The sequence below is a fragment of the Genypterus blacodes genome, unplaced genomic scaffold (genome assembly GCF_046128005.1).
Source record: "Genypterus blacodes isolate CSIRO-AG114 ecotype Tasmania unplaced genomic scaffold, CSIRO-AGI_Gbla_v1 ptg000098l_1, whole genome shotgun sequence".
In the NCBI taxonomy this organism is placed as follows: Eukaryota; Metazoa; Chordata; class Actinopteri; order Ophidiiformes; family Ophidiidae; genus Genypterus; species Genypterus blacodes.
In genome coordinates, this window is record NW_027466902.1 from 546,283 (window position 1) to 571,789 (window position 25,507).

The 25,507-nt window shown below is 41.6% G+C and overlaps 3 protein-coding genes across 4 annotated transcripts; 2 read left to right on the forward strand and 1 right to left on the reverse strand.

Moving 5' to 3' along the window:
• Positions 1-7,075: 7,075 nt before the first annotated feature.
• Positions 7,076-9,848, reverse strand: LOC143008067 (uncharacterized). Of its 2 annotated transcripts, XM_076159647.1 has the most exons (6): positions 9,785-9,848; positions 9,450-9,680; positions 9,196-9,369; positions 9,015-9,114; positions 8,373-8,503; positions 7,076-8,249 (listed from the first exon to the last, which is right to left on the reverse strand). In XM_076159647.1, exons 2-6 carry the CDS (start codon positions 9,501-9,503, stop codon positions 7,959-7,961), a joined length of 750 nt encoding a protein of 249 aa, XP_076015762.1. In that variant the 5' UTR covers positions 9,504-9,680; positions 9,785-9,848; the 3' UTR covers positions 7,076-7,958. The 2 variants fall into 2 exon arrangements, with proteins under 2 accessions (XP_076015762.1, XP_076015761.1); XM_076159646.1 differs by lacking the exon at positions 9,785-9,848 and having other exon boundaries at positions 9,450-9,746.
• Positions 9,841-12,155, forward strand: polr2g (RNA polymerase II subunit G). The gene is made up of 8 exons (XM_076159648.1): positions 9,841-9,976; positions 10,184-10,293; positions 10,493-10,652; positions 10,863-10,913; positions 11,021-11,086; positions 11,199-11,270; positions 11,392-11,425; positions 11,830-12,155. The coding sequence occupies exons 1-8, from the start codon at positions 9,965-9,967 to the stop codon at positions 11,841-11,843; spliced, it is 519 nt and encodes a 172-aa protein (XP_076015763.1). The 5' UTR covers positions 9,841-9,964; the 3' UTR covers positions 11,844-12,155.
• A 213-nt stretch (positions 12,156-12,368) lies between these two features.
• On the forward strand, positions 12,369-18,401 carry eef1g (eukaryotic translation elongation factor 1 gamma). Its single transcript, XM_076159531.1, has 10 exons — positions 12,369-12,463; positions 13,271-13,429; positions 13,635-13,698; positions 14,656-14,798; positions 15,002-15,145; positions 15,319-15,448; positions 16,286-16,499; positions 17,223-17,395; positions 17,782-17,906; positions 18,046-18,401. Exons 1-10 carry the CDS (start codon positions 12,452-12,454, stop codon positions 18,202-18,204), a joined length of 1,323 nt encoding a protein of 440 aa, XP_076015646.1. The 5' UTR covers positions 12,369-12,451; the 3' UTR covers positions 18,205-18,401.
• The last annotated feature ends 7,106 nt before the right edge of the window (positions 18,402-25,507 follow it).

Below are 25,507 nucleotides of genomic sequence, written 5' to 3' on the forward strand. Positions count from 1 at the left end.
GCCTGTGAACCACTGGGGCCTGACGTTAATGGACGTCACCTCTGCATATCTCTGGAGAACATACTTTAGATGTGCAAAAGGCCCTTTGTCAGTAAGAGACGTTTCTGTGTTTTGTGGGGGCCGAGTGACAGATGGACACAACAAAACTGCAATTGTGTTTCATTCCACCTCCACCTCGGTCACCTCTTTGTCCCTGCTATAGCTACTGCTCTTATTTTCTCTTTGCCATTCTTACTGTGAGTTCTTGGCTTTCTATGTTAATAAAGTATATTCATTCTCTGTGCACATGGCTCTATCAGATCTCTGGGGATGGAAATTAGGGAAAGTAGAGGTAAGAGCATTTTCATGATGTCTTAAATCCAATTTAACACCCTCACTTTAAATCCTCATCTGATAATGTTTTGTTGACACTGTCAGAGAGGTGTTGATTCTAACCAATGGCAATCTTAGGTCCAACACTTATCAGTCATTTATAGCAATCTAATTTAGCTTTGATAGTGTTGGAACAATAAGATGCAGGTTAAACTCTGACAGTGTGATATTGTATGGACAAAAACACATTTTCTGACTTTAAAGCTACTTGAGCACATTTTCAGTAACGTGGTTTCAAAATTCTGGGGTGAATAGGCAGGCATTAAGATGTCATGTGAGTTGTAAATGTCCAGTTTTATCACTTTGCCATCAGGGTAATTATGCCAGGGTGTGATAATTTATTCTGAGACGGTGGTTATAACGATGCACGTACAATATTAGAAAAACAAACTTTTCAGCAAAGGTTTGGTTTCCTTAGTTTCAGAAAGTTGTCGTTCAGTCACAGAGTGAATACGGGAGGAAATCAAATATAAATCTGAGCTGAAATGACCCCAAAAAGATCCATGAAAAATAAAAGAAGTGGGACATATTTTTCCTTCTACAGTCTAGTAAGCATGCTCTTTTTGTGTGGCGAATCTTCCTAACTTCTTCCAATTGTTTGATGTTGAATTTCAAATGGAATGAATGGGCTGTGCAAACACTGTTTATATGTGGAATATCTAATAAAATGCTTATAATTTGTACTATTCCTGTGGGTTCTCAGAAGTTGTATGAAGAAATTAGTAGAAAAAAAACTATAGGAATAAGTAGGCCAGTACAAGGAATATTATATAACACTGGATAAACAGGGAATCCCAGCTAAAGGCATAGATTAAAGGGTGAGAAGAGACCTCCCCCGACCCCAATCTGCTACATTCAGCCAGACCTCCACAGTAAAGATAACTAGAAAATTACACATCTGGCTCCTCCTCCACTCAAATACTGTTGTTAACACGAGGTCACATCTGCAAGAGATTACAAAACGAGCTAAATAGTGCTTTTAGTCCGTCTGCCTTTTCAGTCAAAGCTTCACAGGAATGAGACTCTATTTCAACACGTATAATAGAACTCATTACCTATCTGCCGCACAGCGTTCAGTTAAAACAATGGCTCATTACACTCCCAAAGCTGTAAGCATTAAATCTTCAGAAATGCTCCTCTGTTGTCAGTGCTTGCATGCAACTGTTGTTGCATGCAACAACTGTGTTGTTGTATGGCTTCAGTTTATGTGGTCCCTGTACTGTTATACATGTTGTGTACTATATGCACTAATGTTCTTCAACTGTCTGTCAAAGCGATCCAACTGTTTTATGTGATTTCTGATTTTCTTTTTATGATTACAACGTTCATCTTAAATTTGACCCTGACTTTAGTTTGCTATGTAGCCTTTTTAATATCTGGACTGGACCTACAGATGGAAACTAGCCTTTTGGCAAATCCAAGCATAAATAAATACATTAAAAAGATTTATCAACATGAAAACAAATGTTTTTGTGATGTCAGGCCAGAGACTGGAAGCAGTGCAGATGGGAATTTTGATGAAGTGAGGGTGAAGTGCAAGACTGGTTGGCTGGGTGCTTTTCTCTCTCTCACACACACACACACACACACACACACAGACAGAGAGTGAGATACACACACACACAAACATGCTTGCACACACAGACGTAAACATGTTCACACATAATGTGCACTGCAGGGGCCTGACTGAGAGCAGATTGCATGTTCAGAGAGTGTCAAATGGTCAGACCGCTGAGCTCAGTGTGGCACTGATGTATAATTCACAGGGTGTCAGAAAGTTATGAACCAAAACAGAGCTGCTTTCATTTTTTTTACGAGAATAGAGATTAAGAAAATACAATCTGCGATGGTTAATAATGCAACTCTGTGATATACGGTAGGCACATTTGAAATCCAGTCAGTAAACAGGTCGTGAGTTCAATGCATGAAATGGGGAAAGGGTGGGAAAGTAATAAAATTCATAAAAAGTTAAGGGGACGAAGCTCAATCTTATTAAAGTCCAATATGGCAGCAACCTCTGGCTGCTCAGCTGCTGGCCGAGCATTATTATTTAAAAGGAAAGGAAAGTTCTGTTTGTGGTTTTGTGGCATGTGGATTGTGTGTGTACTTGTGTGTATATTTGTGGCCACAGTTTGTGAACTTTGGCACACATGAGCTCCAAATCTTATTGACTGACCCCCCATTTACCCTCTCCCTCTCCCTCTATTTCTTTCTACGTTTTCTCATCCCAGTTCCAATCAATCTACCACTCCCACAGTCCCCTCGGGGGGTTTGGAGTTGAGAGACATCCCTGCTGGACGCTGCTATCTCACCAGATGAACGTCCTTCCTCACTTTACTGTGAATGTTGCCCGGCCACCTGTCTTGATCCTTCGCTCCAAATTATCCCTCTCATTCGCCTGTTCCAACTTCCTCAGGACCTATAATGAAATGCTGCTCTGTTTTTCGTCTTTTACCATTTTTTTTCCATTTTTTTCAATTTTCCCTGCTGTGCTGCTCTGTTTTTCACATTTCATTAAGGCTTTATGGAATGAATTCTTCCATGACATTTTCATTACTGTAATAAGCCGTGATTCATTTCAGACGGGGCGGGAAAAAGGAATAACCAGAATGCTAATGTGTTGCTTTGCCATATGAGAGACCATGCAGCGAGGATGGCTGGACAAAGAGTCCTGTCAACCATCACTCTCATCTCCTCTCACTCTCCCCTTATCCCCTCTAAAGGCCAGAACTCTGCATCACTATTTAAACCGTGTTGGCTCACTCTGCAACCGAATCCACAAATTTGATATAAGAGACACGTAAATCCTGTCAAAGAGAGAAAGAGAGAGAGCAGCTATTCAAAGAGGCGGATCATATTCATATTCACGGCACTCGCAAATGAATGAGCACAAAGGCACTCTGCAAAGGGACGATCTTGCCAACTACCAAGGACAAAGGTACCACAAATAGAAATAACGTTCAAACAAAGCTGATAAGAACCTCTGATCTTTAAGTAAGGAATCTGAATAAAACTAAAGCACATCGCAGCAATTATTAGCAGATTTATTAATGCTCCGTCTGATGTTGAGTCCTTTAGTTCCACTGCTCAGGAGCCAGGCAGCAGGGCCACACTGCTAGAGGTCAGAGGGCACGAGTTAGCTAACTATCTGAATATAGTAGTAAAGCAGCAGGGAATGTAATCCAGATATGCATATAGTAGGTGCTTAAATAACCTTTAATAACAACAAGTAAATATACACATGCACCAACTAGAGCGATAGTTCAAGCATGAATCTCTCTCTCTCTTATTCTCTCTTATTCTCTCTCTCTCTCTCTCTCTCTCTCTCTCTCTCTCTGAGCAGTAAATATGAGATGATGCATTGACCATAATCCACATCATCAAGTAATCTGAGTGAATGTGCATTTGGATTAGCACTCTGTAGCATTCTAATCTGAAACACTTCTCCAGTGTACTGTTGTTTACTGCACCGTGTTTTCATCTTCATTAGTAGCATAGTAGAGGGATGTAAACGCTCTGCGGTCAGTTGGCATAACGTGAGGAAATTGTTTGCAATTATGATACACAGCAATGAATATTTAAACTGTCACAATAGCAGCTGGTATTTAGAATAACACACCTGCTCTGTGGGTTTGTATGTTTTTGATCATGGTGATGCATCACAAGACAGCAACTCTGACCTGTGACCTAATTCTGCTCCTACTAATTACTAATTTGCTTACATTTCACAGGGATTGTTACATATGAGTGAAAAATATTGTTTATGTTGTAGGTCTCTCAATGTTGCAGTCATGTGAGTGGGTGCGTTTGTGTCTTTGTGTCTTTGTGTGTGGGAATTTCTATCAAACCAAATTTCCCCAAATGACCTCAGGTGAAATTGGTCATAAAACATTCACATCATGCAACGCTGATGCCTGTGTGCATGCGTGTGAATGGACTAATACACACACACACACACACACACACACACACATACACACACACACACACGCACAGACACATTTAAACAGGGACTATGTGGCTTTATCCTATTTGTTAATGTGTTTGCTCGGCTCAAAATGAGTTCTTCTGCTTCTCTGCATCCGTGACAATGGGAGCATGTCCCCTGTGTCTGTAAATACAACATTATAGTTATTGTTATTTCACTAACTGACTGTGAGTGGGGCTCATTATTGTCTTACTTTACTGTTTTACGTTTACCAAAAATACAAAGAAGGAGCAGTTCATCTGATTTCACCCACAGTTGATGTCCCTGAGCATATGAAGCAGTTGTGCTGCCTGCGCTAGGAAAGCTCTCTTCACTACAGGAGCTCTGCTGTGCTGAGGAGGGCTCAGAAAACGCCTCCGGCAATACAAAGAAAGGGAAATCAGATGAGTCGCTTATATGCTTGAGAGTTCCAGAAAGTCATCTAAAAACAATAAGTGGTTAAATCACTTTATGCTGCAGTATTTTGGGAAGCCTTTACTCATTATTCTAAAAAAAGATCAAGCAGATTTTCTATGGGAAAAGACGAACGGAAAATAATAATCCCCCTCTTTGTAAAGTACCTTTTAAAGTATAAATTTCAGCTCCTTAGCTTGGTCCACTGTCCTTTATGTCTCAGAATAGTTTTTCATTGTCCATAAAACTGCATGAACTTCAATTGAAACGCACAGATCAGTGGGTGGCATCGGGACATTGGTGCTTGTCTATGATCATGGCTGCAACACTTCCAAGAAAAAGCTATAGTCCATGAAAATCACTTCATCAACTTCAACCGTCACAAACCAAAACTGAAAACAGAATCTGATGTAGTAAATAAGTAATTAAAATAAGCCAAGAAATGAAATTTAGTTTCTGGGTCTCTCTCTGCCTCCACAGCTGTCTGACAACACCACTTATGATAAAATGAAGCAGGCAAGTCTGACTGAACACCCAGAGGAGGCATAAAAGATGAGAAGCGCTTCTTCCAAAAACTCGTGTTATCGCTCCTCTATGTGATCTATCTTCCAAAAGATCACATCGTGACTTGCAGGAATTTAATCAATAATTTGCAATTCCTAACAGTCCTTAAGGAGTGTTGTGTTGTGTGTGTGCAGCCAACAGTCAAGGTTAAAACCTCTGCAACACTCTGCAAACCACAATCAACTTTTAAACAGTTTCACGAAACAAGTGACCACCATATTTGATTACTAACAACCCAAAGTGTAGGGTGATCAACAAATGGTCATACTGACACACTGTCAAAACAAAAACACAAATTTGTTTGACGATGACAGTGCTGACAGTACAGAATGGTCAATTTCTGTGCAGTTGTAGGGTTGTTGTTTTGTTTTGTTTTTTACCTCAAAACACATTTAGAAAGAAAGCTGGCAGCCATGTCCACAACAGAGACAAAGTGGATGATTATGTTCAGGGCTGCAGGAGTAGACCGACAGCTTTTGGATCGAGCTGTTTGTTAATGGCTAACAAGTTTGATAGGCACAGCTGGGCTGCGTGATTAGCCGAGGCCTCAGGGTAAGAGAGGACAGAGGCGACTCCGGTTCCTCATGTTGGGGAGGATGCATACGCTCTACACGGGCCAAATGGGGGGAACAGAGCTCTGATTGGCACTGCAGAAGAAGGGGTCATTCCCATCATAGATGAAAGAGGCACTGAGGGTAAGAGAGCACACTGTACACTGTCATCAGCCAAGGCACCGCCACCAACTCAACCCATGGTCACAGGACCCCAGTGAGACATTCTGTACAACTATGTTTTGTCCCTCTCTCTGTTATGCTCCAATTGACAAGTGTATTCCACACGTCTAGGAAGAAGGAAGATGCAGAGTCAAGCCTCCCCTAACTGCCTTTACTAATCTCAGGGGATAAAAGCCTATTGATCTATCCACCAATACAACAGCTGACTATGATAAATAAACGTCTGACAGCCTCAACCTTACAAGAGCACGTTGTCTTAACCTTGTTTTCACATGATCAATCTCCATATATAGTGGATATCAGATTTTAGTGTATTATATATTGAAGAGTTACAAGATGACATGCCTTGTCTGGTGCCTGTTCTCTCCTTTTAATACACCAGACGTGGAGGTCGGTCAGGTTGGTGCCTTAATGAGCAGCTGTTACATTACACTGGCAGCCCCTGAGACATGCGACTCTCTTTCTCGGTGCGACAAGGGCGACAGAGAAGGGGATAGGATCTGACTGACTACCAGTGAAATGACCTTTACCAACTTCAGGAGATTTCACTTTCGTTCAGTTTGTTGCCATTTCAAAGAACGACATTATGACTTTTAGATTTTTTTCCAGAAAGTCATGACTTAAAATGTCAGTTTGAATATTGTCATTTATGGTTTTTAAAAATGTCATCCTTTGTAATATTGGGATGTGATGCCCCCTAGTGGCCATTTCATCTGTCTGTTTTTGAAAAGGCAGGTCATTTTCATTTTATCCTCATACTCAATGCATTTGTTAAGTCAGAAATTAGTGTCAAATCATAAATGAAAATTAGACGATATTGTGTTTAGTGTTTGGATAAACCGGACAAATGGGAGGCTTCCAGAAGTAGTTGGCAGACAAATGAGGGCCTTCAGATTTTGATAATATGTTGATTTTTCTTCATAACTTTCAATACACTAACAAGTCACGTTTGTAGAAGATGGAGATTTAAAGGTTTTTCTGTGCCTTGTATTCAGCCTAAAAAGAAAAATTTGCTAAACAGGTGTCAAAGCAATGTGTTTTTAATTTAATACCAGTTTATTATTATGGTAAGCTTTAGAAATCTGCTAAAAGTAAACTAACACAAGCAGAGTGTAAGTTGTAAGTTTTTCAGTTCTTTTGTGGAAATGGGAAAATAAAGAGAATACGCAATTGAATTGCACAAAATTATCAATATTCATTTTTGCAAGTGCTACAGTTCAACAAAGGAAACTGACCCTCGGTGAACCCGACATTATAAACATCCTCTTCAGTTACAACGAGACAGTGATTTAAAGCACGTGACAGTGTGAAAGTGCAAAGTTTCTCCAGACTGGCTCACACTCCCTTGCAATGCTACTATTTATTTTTTTATGCCACTCGTTTACTATGAACACTGGACTTTGAGTTGACATACAACATCTCAAATGTCAATACATTTTGATATTTAGCGTTCTTTCACTTCCCAGTAGTGTCCGACTGTTTTCCATAGTAAGGATGGCTAAGGAATTCCAATCAGTCCCAAGCTAAGGCAGAGTTCACACCCTGTTGTAACAACAACAGCAACAACCACATACAGTAACAATCCAGCAATAATTACATTATGACAGCAAAACTGGGTTTGTTATTAATTTTTTGCAGTTGGTGAAAATCTAGACAAACAAACTGTGTAACATGTTGCAAATAGAAAATGCATTATTCTCATCAACATTGTCTAATTTTAAAGAGGTCCATAGTGGAAGCAGATTTATAGGGTTTTTGTGAATTAGAAGCATTCTGGACTATCCAAAGAAAGTCTGCCATTTAGATTTTTGGCAGATTAAGGCACCTTTAACAGCAATATGAGCAGATTACAGCACCAAGTACAGCGCTTCATCTCTGATCAATCTATCTGTACCATCTCTACCTCTTCACTTAGCCCCTTCCCCTGTCTTTTCCTTGCTCTTGTCCCGTGGCATGCGTCCCAGATTATAAAACTCAGTGTTTGGTCTCATGTCAGTGAGGTGGGCCATGCGGTTGGACATGGCAAAGAAAGCAGCGACGGCACCAATGTCCCATGCATCCTCCTGGTCAAAGCCCACTTCCTCCAAGGACAGGAAGTGCTGCTCGGTGATGCTTTCACTTCGACACACGGCCATAGCAAAGTCCAGCATGGCGTGCTCCCGAGGTGACAGCTCTGCATTCTTATAGTTCACAACGACCTGGGGAAGTAGAACAGGGAAAATCAGTGCCAATAAACTTTTGGTGAGCACCTCACAGACTGTAGAAACCAATCTGAATTCTAATGACGGTTCTCTGAATTTCCAAGCATTTTGAGATTATACCTGGTCTGACAGAGTGGGTTTCTTGGAGTAGATGCGATGCAGTGCACTGTGGGCCACCACACAGTAAAGACAGTGATTGTAGGAACTGGTAGCCACGACAATGAGTTCCTTATCGGCCTTGGTCAAGCTCCCTAGAAGATAATGCATGTATTCAAAATTAAGACAAAAACAGTAAAATTAAGAGGATATGCTAGTAAATAAGATGGAAAAACACAAGGGAGGAGAAATAACACATCATGTCAGTTGTGACGGCTGAGACTCCCATCAGTAGAGATAATTCTACACAGTAGTGTGAAGTGCACAATGGGACCTGCTCAGATTGACACAGGTGCTAAGTATAGTGAGTGAATGTGAGTCTGAGTGTTAATACATCTTGACAGAGCCGTCGGTCAAATTGGCTATTGAAGTGCAACTGAATTGGTTAAAAATGGTTAATACATTTCAGCCTTTACACCTTAATTTCAATTTCTGAAAAACGTAATCAAATGAAATTACTCTAAAGATCTGATTTCCAGCTTGCTTGGCCTTGGTGCAGCATAACAATTTCTAATTCTGGAGTTGGATTCCTCTCAGGTTTCACATTCTAAAACACCCAGTCAGTGACTCCACTCCAACACAAACAGGTCAAAGACAAACTCCTACCTGCCTCTTTGTTCATCAATTCATTGTAGTAAGCGAAGAAAGCTCTAAACTCTGCTGGTCTGTGAGAAAGAGCTTTGAAGACATTGGGCAAAAAACCTCCCTGCAAAAAGATATTGTCAATTCAACAATGTTTCCGTAGAATAACGCGTTATAATGGCGTAAACATCAATACTTTTGGTACCTTTGTCTCAACTTCTTCCATCAACTCCACTATATCATAAGGCAGGTCGTTCTTGTAGGGGACAGGGAAGCGGCTGATCTTCTCCGGGGGCGCGTCAGAGGAGAATTGTTGCTTCCTGGTCGCTGTTGACGCCGCAACCTTGTGTCCAAACACACAGGCCGAGCGGAGGGAGCCCTGCACGGAGGACAGGCTCGAATGACACACATAAACAACCCGAAAAGAAGCTATGGCGTAGAATCGTATGCAACACTTACCTGCAATGTAAACACACAGGGACGAAATAACTTGGAGATCATGCCGGACGCCATGACAAATAATGTTGAAGGGATGATCCAATCATAGTCGAGAGACGAGTTCTGCCTGTTGTAGGAACCCGCGTCACTGCCCTTCCCCTCCTGGCCACCCGGGGACAGGCTTCGTGTGGTTGATATTTGGGTTTTTTATGCCCTGACGGTAGCTTTAAGGCTGTCTCTCTGCTCTCTTCCCTGTAAACATCCACAAATCTCCCGTTTCTCCTATTCTTTTTAGATTTCACAATAGTTGTGTTCGTGATTACAACTATATTTCTGGTGAGTGGCAGGGTTCTTACCGAACGAAATTTGGTTATATTCCCTGAAAGACCTGTGAGAGGGGAAAATGTCCGGTGTTCTGCCCTTTAACCCGGAAAAGACTTTGTTTGGAATGAGCGGAAGATTTCCATTCATTTGGAGGTAAACTTATTGGAATAGTTTACCCATTAACCGTTAAAGGTTTCGACACTGCAGCAGAAATGTTTTACCACGTAAGTATGCGTCTTACTCTTTGTGTATAATCTTCTTAAGCTTAACATATGGGGGGGTTGTTTATCGTTTGACGCGCGTGCTCGCGGCTCGCTTAACGAACATAAACACGACGTTTACGGTAACAATAACAACATCAACAACATAGATCCTATTTATAATGGCAGAAGATTTGACAATGCGAAATTGGTTGTATTTTCTAACCACAGATATCTCTGGAGCACGAAATCTTATTACACCCGAGGTACTTTGGTCCAAACCTTCTGAACACCGTGAAGCAGAAGCTCTTCACAGAAGTGGAGGGAACCTGCACCGGCAAGTAAGTGTTGGTAACATTATGGCTTTTATTTAGTTTATACTTTTGTTTAACTTTGACCTCACAGTGGCTGCTGTTCAATAACAAACGTTTAAACACCTTTCTGAACAGACATCATGACATGTTGTATACGCTTCCCATACCAGGAGAAGCATTGTTGATGTTATTATTGTTATTTGCAACCACATTGCCTTTTTCTCAGGTATGGCTTCGTCGTTGCAGTCACCACTATTGACAACATTGGGGCAGGTATCATCCAACCCGGCAGAGGATTTGTCCTCTACCCAGTCAAGTACAAGGCCATCGTGTTCCGACCTTTTAAGGGAGAAGTGGTGGATGCTGTGGTTACACAAGTCAACAAGGTGCAATACTTGAATTCTTCAATGGGCAAACTACTGTATGTATACCTGTATGAAAAGACAGGGGGTGGAGCAGAACAAATGATGAATCAAGGAAGGAAACCTATGCTTTGTTTAAACTTGTAGTTATTAAGTACAAGTTTATAACAGTAAGCATTGTTGAAGTGAATATGAAGTGACTTGGTGATGATGGGACTCCTCTGTTTGCTGCAGGTTGGATTGTTCACAGAAATCGGTCCCATGTCTTGTTTCATCTCTCGCCACGTGAGTCACATCAACACGCACCGGTTTGCTAAATTGATTGCTGTCTATATGCTGAACACAGGTTTCACCATATTGTCTTTATCTAATGACAACCTTGCTTTTCACAGTCCATCCCCTCAGAAATGGAGTTTGATCCCAACTCCAATCCTCCTTGCTATAAGACATTAGATGAGGTAAGGTTCCGGTATATCATGGTGTCATGTGTTCTGTAGGTAAAAGATGCTCCCTCCCTTCTACTGCTGCTACGTCTCCCATTTAAGAATGTTTTCTTCCCTTCTTTTTAAGGACATTGTTATCCAGCAAGATGATGAGATTCGGCTCAAGATTGTGGGAACAAGGGTGGATAAGAACGATATTGTGAGTGATATTTGTTTTTGTGGAGAAATGTTAGTGCTGTTAATGATGAAGTCGTCTTCTTGTATAGTCTCGTATAGTCTTCATGTATGGTCTGTTAAAACGGTCTTTCCTGCTTTTTCAGTTTGCCATTGGATCTCTCATGGATGATTACCTGGGTAAGTGTTGCACTACTAACTTCTTGTCATGGATACAGAGTCAGAATAAAATTGGGGAAACAGCTTGCTATATATTTGCATTCTACAATATATTTTATTTTATAAAACATGTTCACTTTTGTAGCTCCATTTGTAAAAAGAGCATACTTTGTAGGCCATGATAATTGAGATTTAAAAGCTCTCATATAAGTGGAGTATGAGCTTGGAATGAGATTGTATTCCTTTGTATGGTAATTGGCAATAACCCAGTTACCAAAATATGCCAGAAGACTAAAATAATAATAATAATTTGTTTTCTAGACAGGCCTTTGTAATGGTAGTGTGTCTGACTTAAGTGATTTAATATACAGTACATTTGCTGTGCTGTTAGATTCATAATCATTCCTTCTGCACTTTTCTTCCAGGTCTTGTGAGCTGATCTCCCAGAGAGCGAGCACATTTCATGCGGGGCATTTTATGTACTAGCCTAGCTGTCTTTGTTTGTTTGTTTTTCGAAATTAGTAGTTTTCTATAGGTATGTAACAGATGGAGACCCCGTGATGACTTAATTTTATTATTTTGCTGTGCGTCTTTTGTTACGTTTTTACTCCAACTGATGCAAGATTAAAACAAAAAGTTAAGAGCAAACGCCTAAATCCACGGTATATTCATTGTTAATTGTCGTTCCAATTCCAACTGAATATGATTTGTTTTGTACATGGACTGTAATAAAATATTTTATTGGTTCTTATTTCTCTGGCACCGATTATTTACAAAGTTTCATACATACACCAGGCTTCATGAATGCTTAGGTATGTTCCATGTGCAGTTCATATGTCGTTATGACGTCATTTTTGGTATTCTTCTTCTTGTACGTTAAACGGTCTGCGTTTTTAATCACCCTGAAACTTCACGTGTGTGTCATTAGCTGCTGTTAGTATGAACCCAAACGTGAGCGCGGAAACGCCACAAGTGCGCGCGCGCGCCTTGCAGCCGTAAATACGTCAGACTCACGCGCCGTCGCTCTTCCTTTCTCTCGTCCTGAAGATGGCGGCAGGGGTGAGTAAGATTGTGAGATGGCAAGTGACGGAGCTTTTCCGTTGCCATCCGTTGAATATCAGTCCCATCCTCACGCCGAATCAACACCTCTATACGCACACAACAATGTGTGACTATGAGGACAATGTTTTTGCTTTTATTTACAAAGGAATTCATTCATTGTCCCGCTGAGCTTTTTGTCTGTCTGACGTTGCATTGAACCTTACTGACGCCCCTCTGTTGGCCTGCCGTGTTTGCCACGTTACCGCGGCTGCTATCCCGCGAGTGCGGCGTCAATTATACTATCCCCGCTTTTAGGTTGTTTGTTTGTTCCCCAGTAAATGTACAGTAAGACAACGTGTAGATTATGAACTAAAAACAAATATCGTACCACCATTCTGCCGATAGTGATGCTAGTTAGCATATGAAGCCAGCTAAGATGCGTACGTGAGGCATTTTGGTCATTGTAGTTCAGTGAAAGTAGGTTGGGTTTCACGGTAGAACCTTGATAAGTAATGCCCAGAGTCACCCAGCAGGTGCGCATTCCTTCACTATCTATTTTAAAAGCAAAGCTACTTGGATACGTTGGCGTCTCTGTTCAACCAAGACAAAGCTAAAGCTGTATTGGCATTGCTCATCTAAAGTCAAATAAATCAAAAGTATAAAAAGTATTATATAAATTATGACAAGATCCAAGCCTGCACATTCTTTAGCAACCCAGTGTTTCGTGAACAATACCACCTGATAAAATATTGATTGATTTATTCACTGGCTGTGTTCCTCATGTGTCACTTGATAATTGCTGATTTGTCTCCCCCTTGTTTTCAGACTCTGTACACATACCCAGAGAACTGGCGGGCCTTCAAGGCTCAGATTGCAGCCCAGTACGGTGGGGCTCGTCTCAAAGTGGCCAGTAACGCACCTGCCTTCACCTTCGGGCAGACGAACCGCACCCCAGCCTTCCTCAGCAACTTCCCCCTGGGCAAGGTTAGTAAAGCGCACATTCAACCTGCTAATGAGGATCATTCCGGAAGCAAGGAATAGCCAGTTTTCCGGCTGTGCTTGTTTTGCCGATGTAATGAATGCGGTCCAACTTGTTACCATAATCATGTAACAGATTTCTCACACTAGTTATTGTATTGAGATTAGGATATATGTAAATTATAATTATTCTGGTGTTTTGTTCCTCTAGGTGCCTGCTTACCAGGGAGATGACGGTTTCTGTCTGTTTGAGAGTAACGCCATTGCTCACTACCGTAAGTTTCATTTATCTGTTTTTGTACTTGAACTTCCCAAATACAACTTTAAAAGGTCACTTGTCAAAACGTTTTTCTCTACCTAGAGTATTGGCACATGGTTTCAATGTGGTGATGCTTTGAGTTCACATGAATGGAAGTTTAAGTTCATTCAGTTGAATATGCTTCAAAATATTTGGAAATGACTGAATAATTAGCTGAGTAATTGCGTGTGAAGTCCTATCAAAAAATGTGTGGTTATTCTGAATCAATCTCAAACCTTACAATTTGTTTGTGCTGGTGCCATACTAACATAGTCATCAGTAACATCAGAACTTCTGGAACTTGTGTAATTCAACACCTCATTAGGCTTAGTGTTCATTAGACTAATTGCCATTTAAATTGTAGAAGCCTTAGATTTTTTCTGTAATGACATAGTTCGACCCCAAGCCAACACCTCAATTCGGCTCTTATGGAGAACACAGTCCCCCTGTCAATGGGCAAGGCAGTGTCTAATCATAGCACTACGTCTTAATCTGACAGGGGAAGAGCCACCTTAGACCACATTCATCCCAGCCATCTCTGCTCAGTGAGTAAAAAGGCTGGTTCATGCTGTGGGCACATTGATTCTCAAAATCTACAAATTACTTTGGGTAATCAGAAGTATTGTAACACGGAGCACATGTGTATGTAGTCTTGGTAAGTGAAGGATTTGTTTCACAGCTGCTTCACAAGCTGTGAGAATTCTAGCATTCAGTCTTGACCTTGTTTGAAACAGCAGATGGCCAACAACTGTGCCTACCTCCCAAAATATCATCCAGAAAGAAATGATGAAACTGTTAAACTTCTTTCCGTAAGGACAAAGTTCTACTACTAGCGAACACCTCAGTTTCAACAGATTTCCAGATAAATAAATAAAAGGGACTAAGGATTCTTTTCACATCAGATGAATTTGAATAAACTCTCCCTCCACTGCAGTGAGCAATGATGCCCTGCGTGGTGCCACTCCTCAGGCCGCAGCCCAGGTGCTGCAATGGGTGAGCTTTGCTGACTCAGAGATCATCCCTCCAGCCAGCGCATGGGTCTTTCCAACCCTGGGAATCATGCAGTTCAACAAGCAGGTGTGCAGCTCAGTCTTCTCTGGTCAAACTCGTGGCTTAAGTGATTGTTTGGCAGCTGTGGTGAAATTGAATGCCAGGTTCAGCTAACGGCATGCATGAAAGTACGTCACCCTGTTATTGTGTCTTACCATGGCTGTGCACACCACTATAAATTAGTTTATGTAGTCCAACCCAGCAATTCTCTTCTGTCTGGATCTCTACAGGCCACAGAGCAGGCGAAGGAGGATGTGAAGAGGGCCTTAACTGTGCTTAACCAACACCTGAACACTCGTACCTACCTGGTGGGAGAGAGGATCAGCCTTGCTGACATCACTGTGGCCTGCTCCATGATCTGGCTCTACAAACAGGTTAGACATGCTTACAGCAAATGATAGCCGTTACAGATGCACACACTCTGGGGTTGACCGTTAAGAGTGTGATTGGCTCACTGTCAAGTTTTTATTTGACACTTCCCAACAGTCCTCTCCTGGGCTAAATGAGTAAAGATGCTTTCTTATAGGCTTTGGTTTGATTCCTGTAGGTCCTGGAGCCGTCTTTCCGCCAGCCATACGCCAATGTGACCCGTTGGTTCGTCACCTGCGTCAATCAGCCCCAGTTTAAGACTGTGCTTGGGGAGGTCAAGCTGTGTGACAAGATGGCCCAGTTTGATGGTGAGTACTTGATGAGAAAGCATTTTATGAAATGTGTTGCTCACTTTTTGAGCTGTTAGATACGTCTAGAAGTGCCATTGTTGTAGTAGTTTGTTTTTGCTTTGGTAAGAAGTTGAGGATTGTAGTGAATGCTCCACTGACCTATTGAATTTGGAAAACTTGAATTTACAATTAAACTGCCCATGGCCTGCTTTTAAAAGCAAGCCGTGTACAGTGTACTTGGGTGGGAACTGGACAAATCATCTGGTCGGGTAAGGACAGAGTCCCCCTGTCAATGGGCAAGGCGGTGTCTAATCATAGCACTAAGTCTTAATCTGACAGGGGAAGAGCCACTTGAGACCACATTCATCCCAGCCAGCTCTGTTCAGTGAGGAAAAAGGCTGGTTCATGCTGTGGGCACATTGATCCTCAATATCTACAAACAGTTTTAGGTAATCAGACCCATTGTGACATGAAGCAAATGTGTATGTAGTCTTGGTAAGCAAGGTCAGTCATGAGCAGCAGATAGGTAAGGGAAATTGCTGCCAACAGTTGCAGTACAGTAGGAGATTGAAAAAATTCAGTTGCAAAAAAAGTGCATTACAATAAGGGGTCCTGTCTGAAACATCATTTCATAACAAATGGCCATCACAATTGCATAAATCCTTTTCTTTTAAATCCTGGCACCACAACCGAGCTCCAATCTATCAGCACAATAGTGTACATATGTTGATATTTGTTCCAGAAATATTGTGCCAAATTACCCAACGCTACCTGTAGTTTGGTGTAGTTTGTTACGAGAATAGTGGATAGTGTTTGTTTAAATGAGAACACGTTTCTCTGATGCATTCCTTCCAGCCAAGAAGTTTGCTGAGATGCAGCCTAAGAAAGAAACCCCTCAGAAGAAGGAGAAGGGAGGAAGAGATGCAGCCAAGCCTCAGGAGAAGAAGGAAAAGAAGAAGGAAGAGAAGAAGCCTGCTCCCGCCGCCGCAGAAGAGGAGCTGGACGAATGTGAGGCTGTTCTGGCTTCAGAGCCCAAAGCCAAGGACCCCTTTGCACACCTGCCCAAGAGGTTTTTGACCATTTTTGTCTTCCGTGTTTGAGTCAAATTCTCATCTGATTTAGTAAAGTTGAGAATTGATGGATTTTAATTGAGTCCGTTTTCAACTTTAAATGCCATAAGTGACATGGCTTAATGTATAATGAAGTCAGTCTATTCGTCAGTTTCTTGTGATTTTAGTGACAGTTGTCTCTTGTCAGTTGTAATGCTCCACTGGCCGATTGAATTTTGAAACGTATATTTACAATTAAAAAGCAGGCCGTGTACAGTGTACTTGGGTGGGAAGTGGACAAATCATCTGCTGTGGAAAGGACAGAGTCCCCCTGTCAATGGGCAAGGCGGTGTCTAATCATAGCACTAAGTCTTAATCTGACAGGGGAAGAGCCACTTGAGACCACATTCATCCCAGCCATCTCTGTTCAGTGAGTAAAAAGGCTGGTTCATGCTGTGGGCACATTGATCCTCAATATCTACAAACTGTTTTAGGGTTTAATCAGAGCTGTAGCAAATGTGTATGTAGTCTGAGTAAGCAAGGTCAGTCATGAGCAGCAGATGGGCAACAGTGCCTACCTCCCAAACTAGCATGCAGAAAGAAATTTACAAACTATTCAACATATATTACATAGTTTTTGTAGTGTCGAGTGACGTCTTTTCAACATAATTCCATATCTTGTCATGCTTAACTGTACATGTACGTTGTAGTTTGTCCTCATATCGACTTTTTCCATCTTCTAGCTCATTTGTTTTGGATGAGTTCAAGAGGAAGTATTCTAATGAGGACACCCTGGCAGTAGCTGTACCCCACTTCTGGGAGCACTTCGACGCCGAGGGCTACTCTATCTGGTTTGGCGAGTACAAATACCCTGAAGAGCTCAATGCTTCCTTCATGAGCTGCAACCTTATTTCAGGTAAGACTCTGCAGTAGCCCCCTCACGCTTTGATACGAGTTCCACATTTCCATTCAGGGCAAGTGAACATGAGCACAATTGAAATAAATTGACTTGCAATGTGAAATAAATATGAAAAGCACCTCACTACAGATGTACTGTATGGAAATCATGTTTTGAATTTTGTTCTTGATTTCATGGACCAAGATATTGGTGACTACAATAACGCTGACAATGTGAATCCCAACTGCGTAGCTGTAGCCAATCTCACTAGCCCAGTGTTGAACCAATCACCTGTGACCTCTCGGCAAATGAAGGCTGGGATGCCTTCCATCTATTAGCACGAGATGTCCATAGGTCGGTGTTAATCCTTTGTCATTAAAAAATGCCTGCCGTGTTCTCCACAGGTATGTTCCAGCGCCTGGACAAACTACGAAAGAACGCTTTTGCCAGTGTCTGCTTGTTTGGCACTGACAACAACAGCAGCATCTCTGGTATCTGGGTCTTCAGAGGTCAGGATCTGGCATTCACTGTAAGTACTCAGTGTATCCTGACCTTGTAGTATTCATGTATTTATGGATGTTGTGTATAGTGTTGTCTGCAGTTTGGTTGCACATTGATTAGCCATACGTGAAGATTAGCCACTCAACAATTTTCATTTTCCTCCATAGCTATCTGCAGACTGGCAGATTGATTATGAATCTTACGACTGGCGCAAGTTGGACCCAAATAGTGAGGAGTGCAAGACCATGGTGAAGGAGTACTATGCTTGGGAGGGAGAATTCAAGCATGTGGGTAAAGCATTCAACCAGGGCAAGGTCTTCAAGTGAGTGGCGATCGGGACAGTCTGAATAAAAAGCACTCTGCGCTTCTGCTATCAACATGTAAACCTATGGACTTGAAGCCATGAAGTACTTAAGAGACTGCAAGAACATTGTGGAATGACAGTGTTTCAAGATGAGAATTGTCTGTGGCCTCAAGTGGTTTTTGTTTTGACCTGCGAAATAAAGCATTTTCCACAATGACATTTTATGTGAGTGCTGTATGACTTCAGTCTGAAAGTGATTGTGTGGAGACTGTCTGTTGTGTTTCTGCAGAAATCTTTCAAAACTTGGGTTTCCTTTGTGACCATTATGCGTACCTTAGATCTTTTAATTGCTTCGAAAGTATACTTTATAGCGTGCAATATAAAATGACAATTAGAAAATAAAAGCTACCCAGTTCATCAGATGTGGTTGTACTCGGGTTGCCAGTGGCTCGTGCCTTTACATAGCTGCAGTTTCCTCTCATTCCAGCAGAGGGCAGGAAAAGGTAACATATTGGGCAGTTAAAGGCATGCATTGACTGGAAATCATCCAACAAAGAAAATGATGGGTTGAGCTTTGTGGGCTGCACAAACTATAGAGGAGTTGACCTGCTTTAAACAACGGTTTCTTGTTTTGAAGTTGCTTGTCTCGAGGAGAGAAGGCTGAAATTGATATCTATGGGAAACGGCCTGCTGAATGGCCATTAAAGTTTGAATCTGTAAATCAGTAACTCAAAATAAATTTGTTACTTCAAACATGGATTACTCTAAATATGCTTGTTGCACATGGATCCATTTGACAATTAACCCAATGCATTTATTTGTACACGTCTTTTCAGGTACATGAGATCTTGCTGTTCAGGCCACACCCAACTCCGTTGCAGGGTTGCAGCACACCGTGACAACGGACTAAATCATTTGCAACTGAATGATTTGTTTTCGTTGTCCAAGGCTAAACCCTCTTGCTTAAGTTCCTCTTTAAGATTGGAGGGGAAACGAATCCAATGCTTTACGACTTCTGTCCCTGCCTGGCTCTTCGTTGGGCCGTGAAGACATGGCGCTTAATGTTTCGATCTAACACACCCAGCCATAACAAATATTGTACAACAATGCAGAGCATTTGTTGACTGTTCTGGCACACCTGTACCAGGTTTATTTTTACAGTTCGTTTTGTTCAGCACATTATGCTCTTCCCTTTGTTTTACTAAATATAACACTTGGAGTTGTTTGTTGAATCTGTACAGTATGAATTGCGATGGATTTAATCGTCTTTGGACAGCAATTTAAACCTGCACTTATTAGTTTCATCAAATAGTTATTCTGCATTGAAGTTTGTCTTGGGTGGATCTCTCCTCAGACAGGCACACACAAGATACACACACAAGAGAGGAATCTAAAATGAGTCAGATGCGTCATTTTTTCCAACTATGTGATTCAGGACCACTTTGGCGCAACCATCCTCCATCATCATGTTGACTCAGGGAGGCCATTTTAGTTTGTACTGCAGCCTCATGGAAATCAGAAAATGGAAATCTTCCCACAACAGCAGAGCACCAAAGTCCTTGAACACATGACTCACCCATCCTGTGGATCATGGAAGAGGGCAGTCACTTGAGCAGATAGCTTCAACTTCTCTCATATCCCAATTGTTATAGCAGGGCTTACTGCTAACCCTTCGATCACAGGAGTGGTGTTTTTTAAAACACCCTCTTGTCGTGCAGTCAAATATGAGTTATAGTAAGCAGAAGCAGGCAGTGGAACACACGCAGTTCTAAAGCTGTGGCAGATTTCCTACGCAATAGCAGTAATTTCAGCAATCCCGTCCTCTTGTGTGTTTAGTAACTTCAGAGTTAAAACCTTAAACTAAAGCAAGCCACAAGAACAATAAGCTTTTCTGTGCCAACAGCAACATTTGCTCTTCCAGCCCTGCCAGCCTTCCTCCCCCTGGTCTTTACTTCTTTCTTGGCCACACGCTCACTATTACTTTTCCTTCCTTGCTCCCTTTCCTTTCTCTGGATATTTTTTTGGTGATCGTGAACGATGGGGGAATTTTTCTTAAAAGGAGTTGCACTGAAGAGAGCTGATGAGGGACCGACACAGAGAGAGGCTGTATTGTTTCGCTACACAAGGTCCCTGTGTGGCTGTCTGCCCCCCTGTTGGAGCTTTAGGCATGGCATGCATGTGCCGAGCATCTGGTGGTGCAACACACACATCTGGAAAAGAGTGAGGCGGTGGAGGTCTTGGAACAGTGAGGTGAACAGCTAGGGAGTCCAGAGGCTAAAACCCAACACAGTTTTGTCTCTAGCTACTTTGGGATGAATACAACTCAGGATTAACCTCAATACGTTTCAGATGCTATTCATATGTATGATCCTCTGCTTTGGATTTAGCATTGTGCTGTTTTCTAGAATGAGTGTGTTAGGTTGGGCTGTTTTTATGGGTGTAGCTGTGGCTGCTGAGTCCTTAAATAGGAATTTTCTCCCTCTTTGGCATGTTTATGACTCTGCTATATTGTCTGGACCCAATGGCCAATACAAGAGTGTGTCCATTTTTATTAATAGGCTAGTGGGACGTGTCCAGTCAGACAGAAACAACACTTCGCCACCACATATCGTATAGCCCCGCCCTCTGATTTTTATAGTTTCCCTTACGCTAGTGTGGAGTCTGGGTTTAAACCCCACTAATATACCCTCAAATAAACCTAAAGGAATTGGGGGATCAGGGCAATGGAAACTCAGCCAGCACTTATGGGCTTCTTCACCTCATATGTCCTCTTGTTTATGAGCCTGGGACATGAAAAAAAAAGCCAAAGTAGAATTCAAGCAAAGGCATGTAAAAACCAGGGGATCAAGTAAGGTAGCAAAGCTTTGGGCTGTGGTAATGCTTCACAAAAGCTGAAATACAACAACACAGATGCAAGTGCTGTGTGTCTGCATGTAAACTGACCTTTCCATAGTACCCTGTCCTGCTAGCTGTTAAAATGAGGGCGGTTCTTCCTATTGGTGCACTTAGACTGCTATGGGCTGTGCATTTTTCTGTGGCAGTAAAATGCAGCGTAGTAATTCAGTACTGCAGGGGAATTAGGGAGGTCAAAGGTGAAGCCTGCTAACAGAGAGAGAAGGAAAAGTTGATATGAAAAAGTCACAATACAGGCCACATATGTAACAATGACTGGAAGTAACCTCCTGTAGTTGATGTTAGACGGTGGGTGTTTAGCAGACTGATTATTTATTAGTTATTTCTTGCTGGGTTTGTGTTGCCTTGCAACAGAACTTGCCAGTGTGAGCATAGCGAGGAAAGTGCGTGACACGAGGGAAGAGAGGAGAGGTTCGGCAGAGGGAAAACAGACAGCCCCTGCACTTTTGGACGTGAAACCCCGCTGTTGCTCCTGGCTCATATTACCAGAATTTGGAGGTGGGGCGCTAAGAATGATGTTGTCAAACTAAAGCAAAACTACAATACGCACTACCATGGCTACAGCGTGCAGAAATATTGATGGAATATAAAAAGTAAAACCCCAATAAGAATGACCACATTAGATGATTCATTGGCGCTCTTAATGAGTCAGTCTACAGAATTGTTATCATTTTAGCAGAGAAGCTTGTTTTAACAAGAAATAATCGCTCTCCTCTGATGTAAATATCAGTAAACAACCCATTTATAAGATATCATTATGCAATCACTTTGTGGTTTGGGTGTGTACTGAATCTCCAGGCTATCTTCTGATGACATCCAAGCGCCGTCTGTATTATAATGATTGTTGCACTTGCTGTAAATAGGGATGTTGCAGGATTAAGCAAATGTTAGGAGAAGCTACGTCATTTCAGTTGATTTCACAACCGGCTGTATAGAGCTTTTCTCAAGAGAGGCAAGCATTTTCATGTATTGACTTGCTGGTGGTTTCCTTCACACCCAGAGAAAGAGTTGGACTGTTGGATCATTTACAGCTATGACTGGAATGTAGAGCTGAGGAAAGTATCTGCTCCCGTTGAAGCACAACAGATGGGAGGAGAACTTCAGGGTGGAGAAACTGTTGCAAAACCCCTTATCTCCTTTCCAATCAATAGATCAAACCGGTGAACAGTGAGTGATTTTCACACAGAAATTGATGACACAGTAGCCTTATCAGATATGCAAACATAAGTAACTCAGAGATCTCCTATTTTCTGTGAATGTGTAAAAACCAGTGAGTTGTGTTACTTTTGGGGGCAATGTGTTGAAATCAGAGGTGGGACAACTGTGAGGCACCAGAAGACACATTTCCAGTTCACTTAATCATCTTGACTGTGCAATGTGGCAGCTTTGGCAAGACTGAACCTGTCAGAGGTGTTCCCTGCATTGGCGTGTGTGTCTGTGCAGTCTGCTCACAATACAATAGACAGACAGAGGAGGGAGGGTTCTCTCAAAGGACAATTTAAAACTTTGTGTCAAAACTTTATGCGGCATAGTTTGCTATTATGTTACAAACATTGTTTCTTGCGATATTTATCCAAACACACACAGGCCATTGCTATGGAAACTTCCCTGCATGTACCTGCCCCCCCTTGCTTATTATGTTGCCATAGCAGCCATCCCAGAATAGTCTCTTTTTTCACTCCCCGTTCCTCCCTTGTGTTCGTGACTCACAACTTGCAGTGGAAACCACAATTCAATCTGTCTCTCATTCCCCTTTTTTCCCTTACATTCTTCTCTGTACCAAAGGAACATATTGCCTCTGAATCATCTTTGTGTGTGTGTGTGACCGGGGGCACGTGCACAGTGGGGAATTCCGAAAAGATTACCAATGATGGTAACTATGGTGATTGTAAATATCAGGCGTTGTGACCTGTGTGTTGCAAGATACTGTGTCATGAGGACTGCACACTGTCATTAGCTGACCAAAGATGTCTTTGTAGTTGTAATCTCCCCTTGGATAAACTCAGGATGATGAGTGCTCTGGATCCATGCTGTTTGGAAATGTCTCAGATTTTGATCTGTTTACTACCAGGTTAACGCAATCACATGAAGTAATATTCTGTATTCAGTGTAAAAATACTGTGTGTGATAACTTAGTTAAAGGTTAGTTTTACTCATAAACAGCTCATGTTTTGAATAGGAGCCATATCGTTCTGGTTTTGTTTTAGATCAGTGGTTCAAGTACAGAGTACAGTGTTGACAAGTTGAGAGAAAGTCAAATAAAAGTAATAATATTTAATATATATATGCCATATGATATACTTTACAATTATGAATAAGCACAATATAAATTAAAAGGACACGTGTAAATAATCACCTGCATCCATTTGCACAAAGTCTTCCTGGTTATATTACAGGAGATTTAAGGTTCTTTACAAAACTGTGACGAGTGATTTCTCCAAACTAGTCCCATGACGAGGCTTTTGATAGGTGGAGTTTGGTGAGGATCTGGATACATTAGAGAAAGTACATTGGTTGTTTAATAATAGAATAGCTTGCTCTGCCTTGGTGGTATTGTGAGAATTATAATGTCATCAATGCAACAAGCTATGACCACAATAGAATACAAATTACAGTGTAGAAAAGAAAAACAGCATTCTTTATGCTGTAATGAACTCTCTCTTTCTCTCTCTCTCTCTCTCTCTCTCTCTCTCTCTCTCTCTCTCTCTCTCTCTCTCTCTCTCTCTCTCTCTCTCTCTCTCTCCCACTCTTTCCCTCTCTGGCCCGAGGTGAGGAATGGGAACTGCTGCAGGTGTTTACACAGAGCTTGTGTCAATCTTTTATCTTCATGCAGGAGGAAATTGGAACATTCTCAGCCATTTTTTCCCTCGGGTAGTGCAATCGATTTTTGTCTTCTATCTTTTCACCAGGGCACAACCCGATTAAAATATAAAGAAATGGAGTGGGGGAAATGGAAAGAGAAGATGTTGGCGGTTGGAAAGGGCATCAACAACATGTGATGGCTCATGATTTGTGCTGTTTATTTTGCAGCCGTTTTGACTCATCTTTAACAATGGTGCATTCACACCCTGGCTAAGTCTGTAGTACGCTCTCACATTCATGGACACTCACAATGCCTCTTTGACAATATTTACCCTACAACATTGGCTGCAGAAACACTTCACACAATATTGACAATATTACCAATTGTGTGACAATCGAATGAAGTTGGTATACAAAGCTGTGTTACTGGCACACAATCTAGTTGACATTGTGAACAACTACCGACTACTACTGCTGTTAACGGCTATCAAGAGACACGAAGGGACGCGGTTTAAGTTTTATTTGCAAATAAATCCAGCAAATAAACCAGCACAAAAACAAGCACAAACGAACTAAGCTCAACCATCCAACCAGTTTTTGAAAAAATAAAGGGAGATGAGCCGGATTTTGTCATTAAAACTGTCTATTAAATCTCATGTTTGAACAAATGATCCTGATGACTCATGAAACAGGTCATTTGCCATGCACTGTGCTTGTAGAAACTAATTCAGTAAATTGTTACCCTTTGCAAACATGATCAAAGGCGTTTCTCTGAGCTGACCACTTTGTAATCTTTGTCAAGGGTTAAACCCCCTCTCAGATACTGCAATGGGTTAAAACTGAAATGTGTTTTCCGATTGTCCTTTGAGGCTGATAAAAACCTGTGTTACACAATCAAAATGCGCTTTAAAGAACCGCGCCCACCCATCTGGCACTTGCACCTCTGGGCAGAGCCAAGCAATTGTTCGAAGGGAATTTGATATGATTTAATAAATCATTTGATACAGGTGTGGTGGTGTTTTTCTCCAATTGAATCACAATCTATAGTTTTGCACAGAGCACTGCCATGTGACTTCCCTTATCTGGCCTTAGACATTAATCATACACTCCCAGGGACACAACCGATCATGCACACACAATTACACTCAACCGTCCATCCCCGACTAATCCTCTGATTTTCCTCTCCTTTACAGTCTGGATTGCTGTGTTTTCATTGTAGTCATGGGCCATGACTCATCGTTCGTCAAAGCCAAGCTGTTTACACTGTATCGCACTGGTTGACACACCTAAGACCAGGAAACACACCCTATCCCACATATCCTTGTATTCATCCACTCTGGCACGGAGCGGCGATGCAGTTTTTATAATGTACACTCATTCACAAAATATTTGGGGCGTCTTTTGACATGACATGTGAATTGTGACTTCTGGCACAATTAAGCCACATTTCAGTTGTTTATCCTCATCTGCTACTTGAGAGATAATATTTCGTGATGGTTTGAGGAAATGGAGTTTATATAGATTTACCATGACAGGATACTTCTTAGAAAGACTTCATGAAAAAGGATGTTAGTCAGGAAACATGCGAGCAGTCAAGATCTATCAATAGG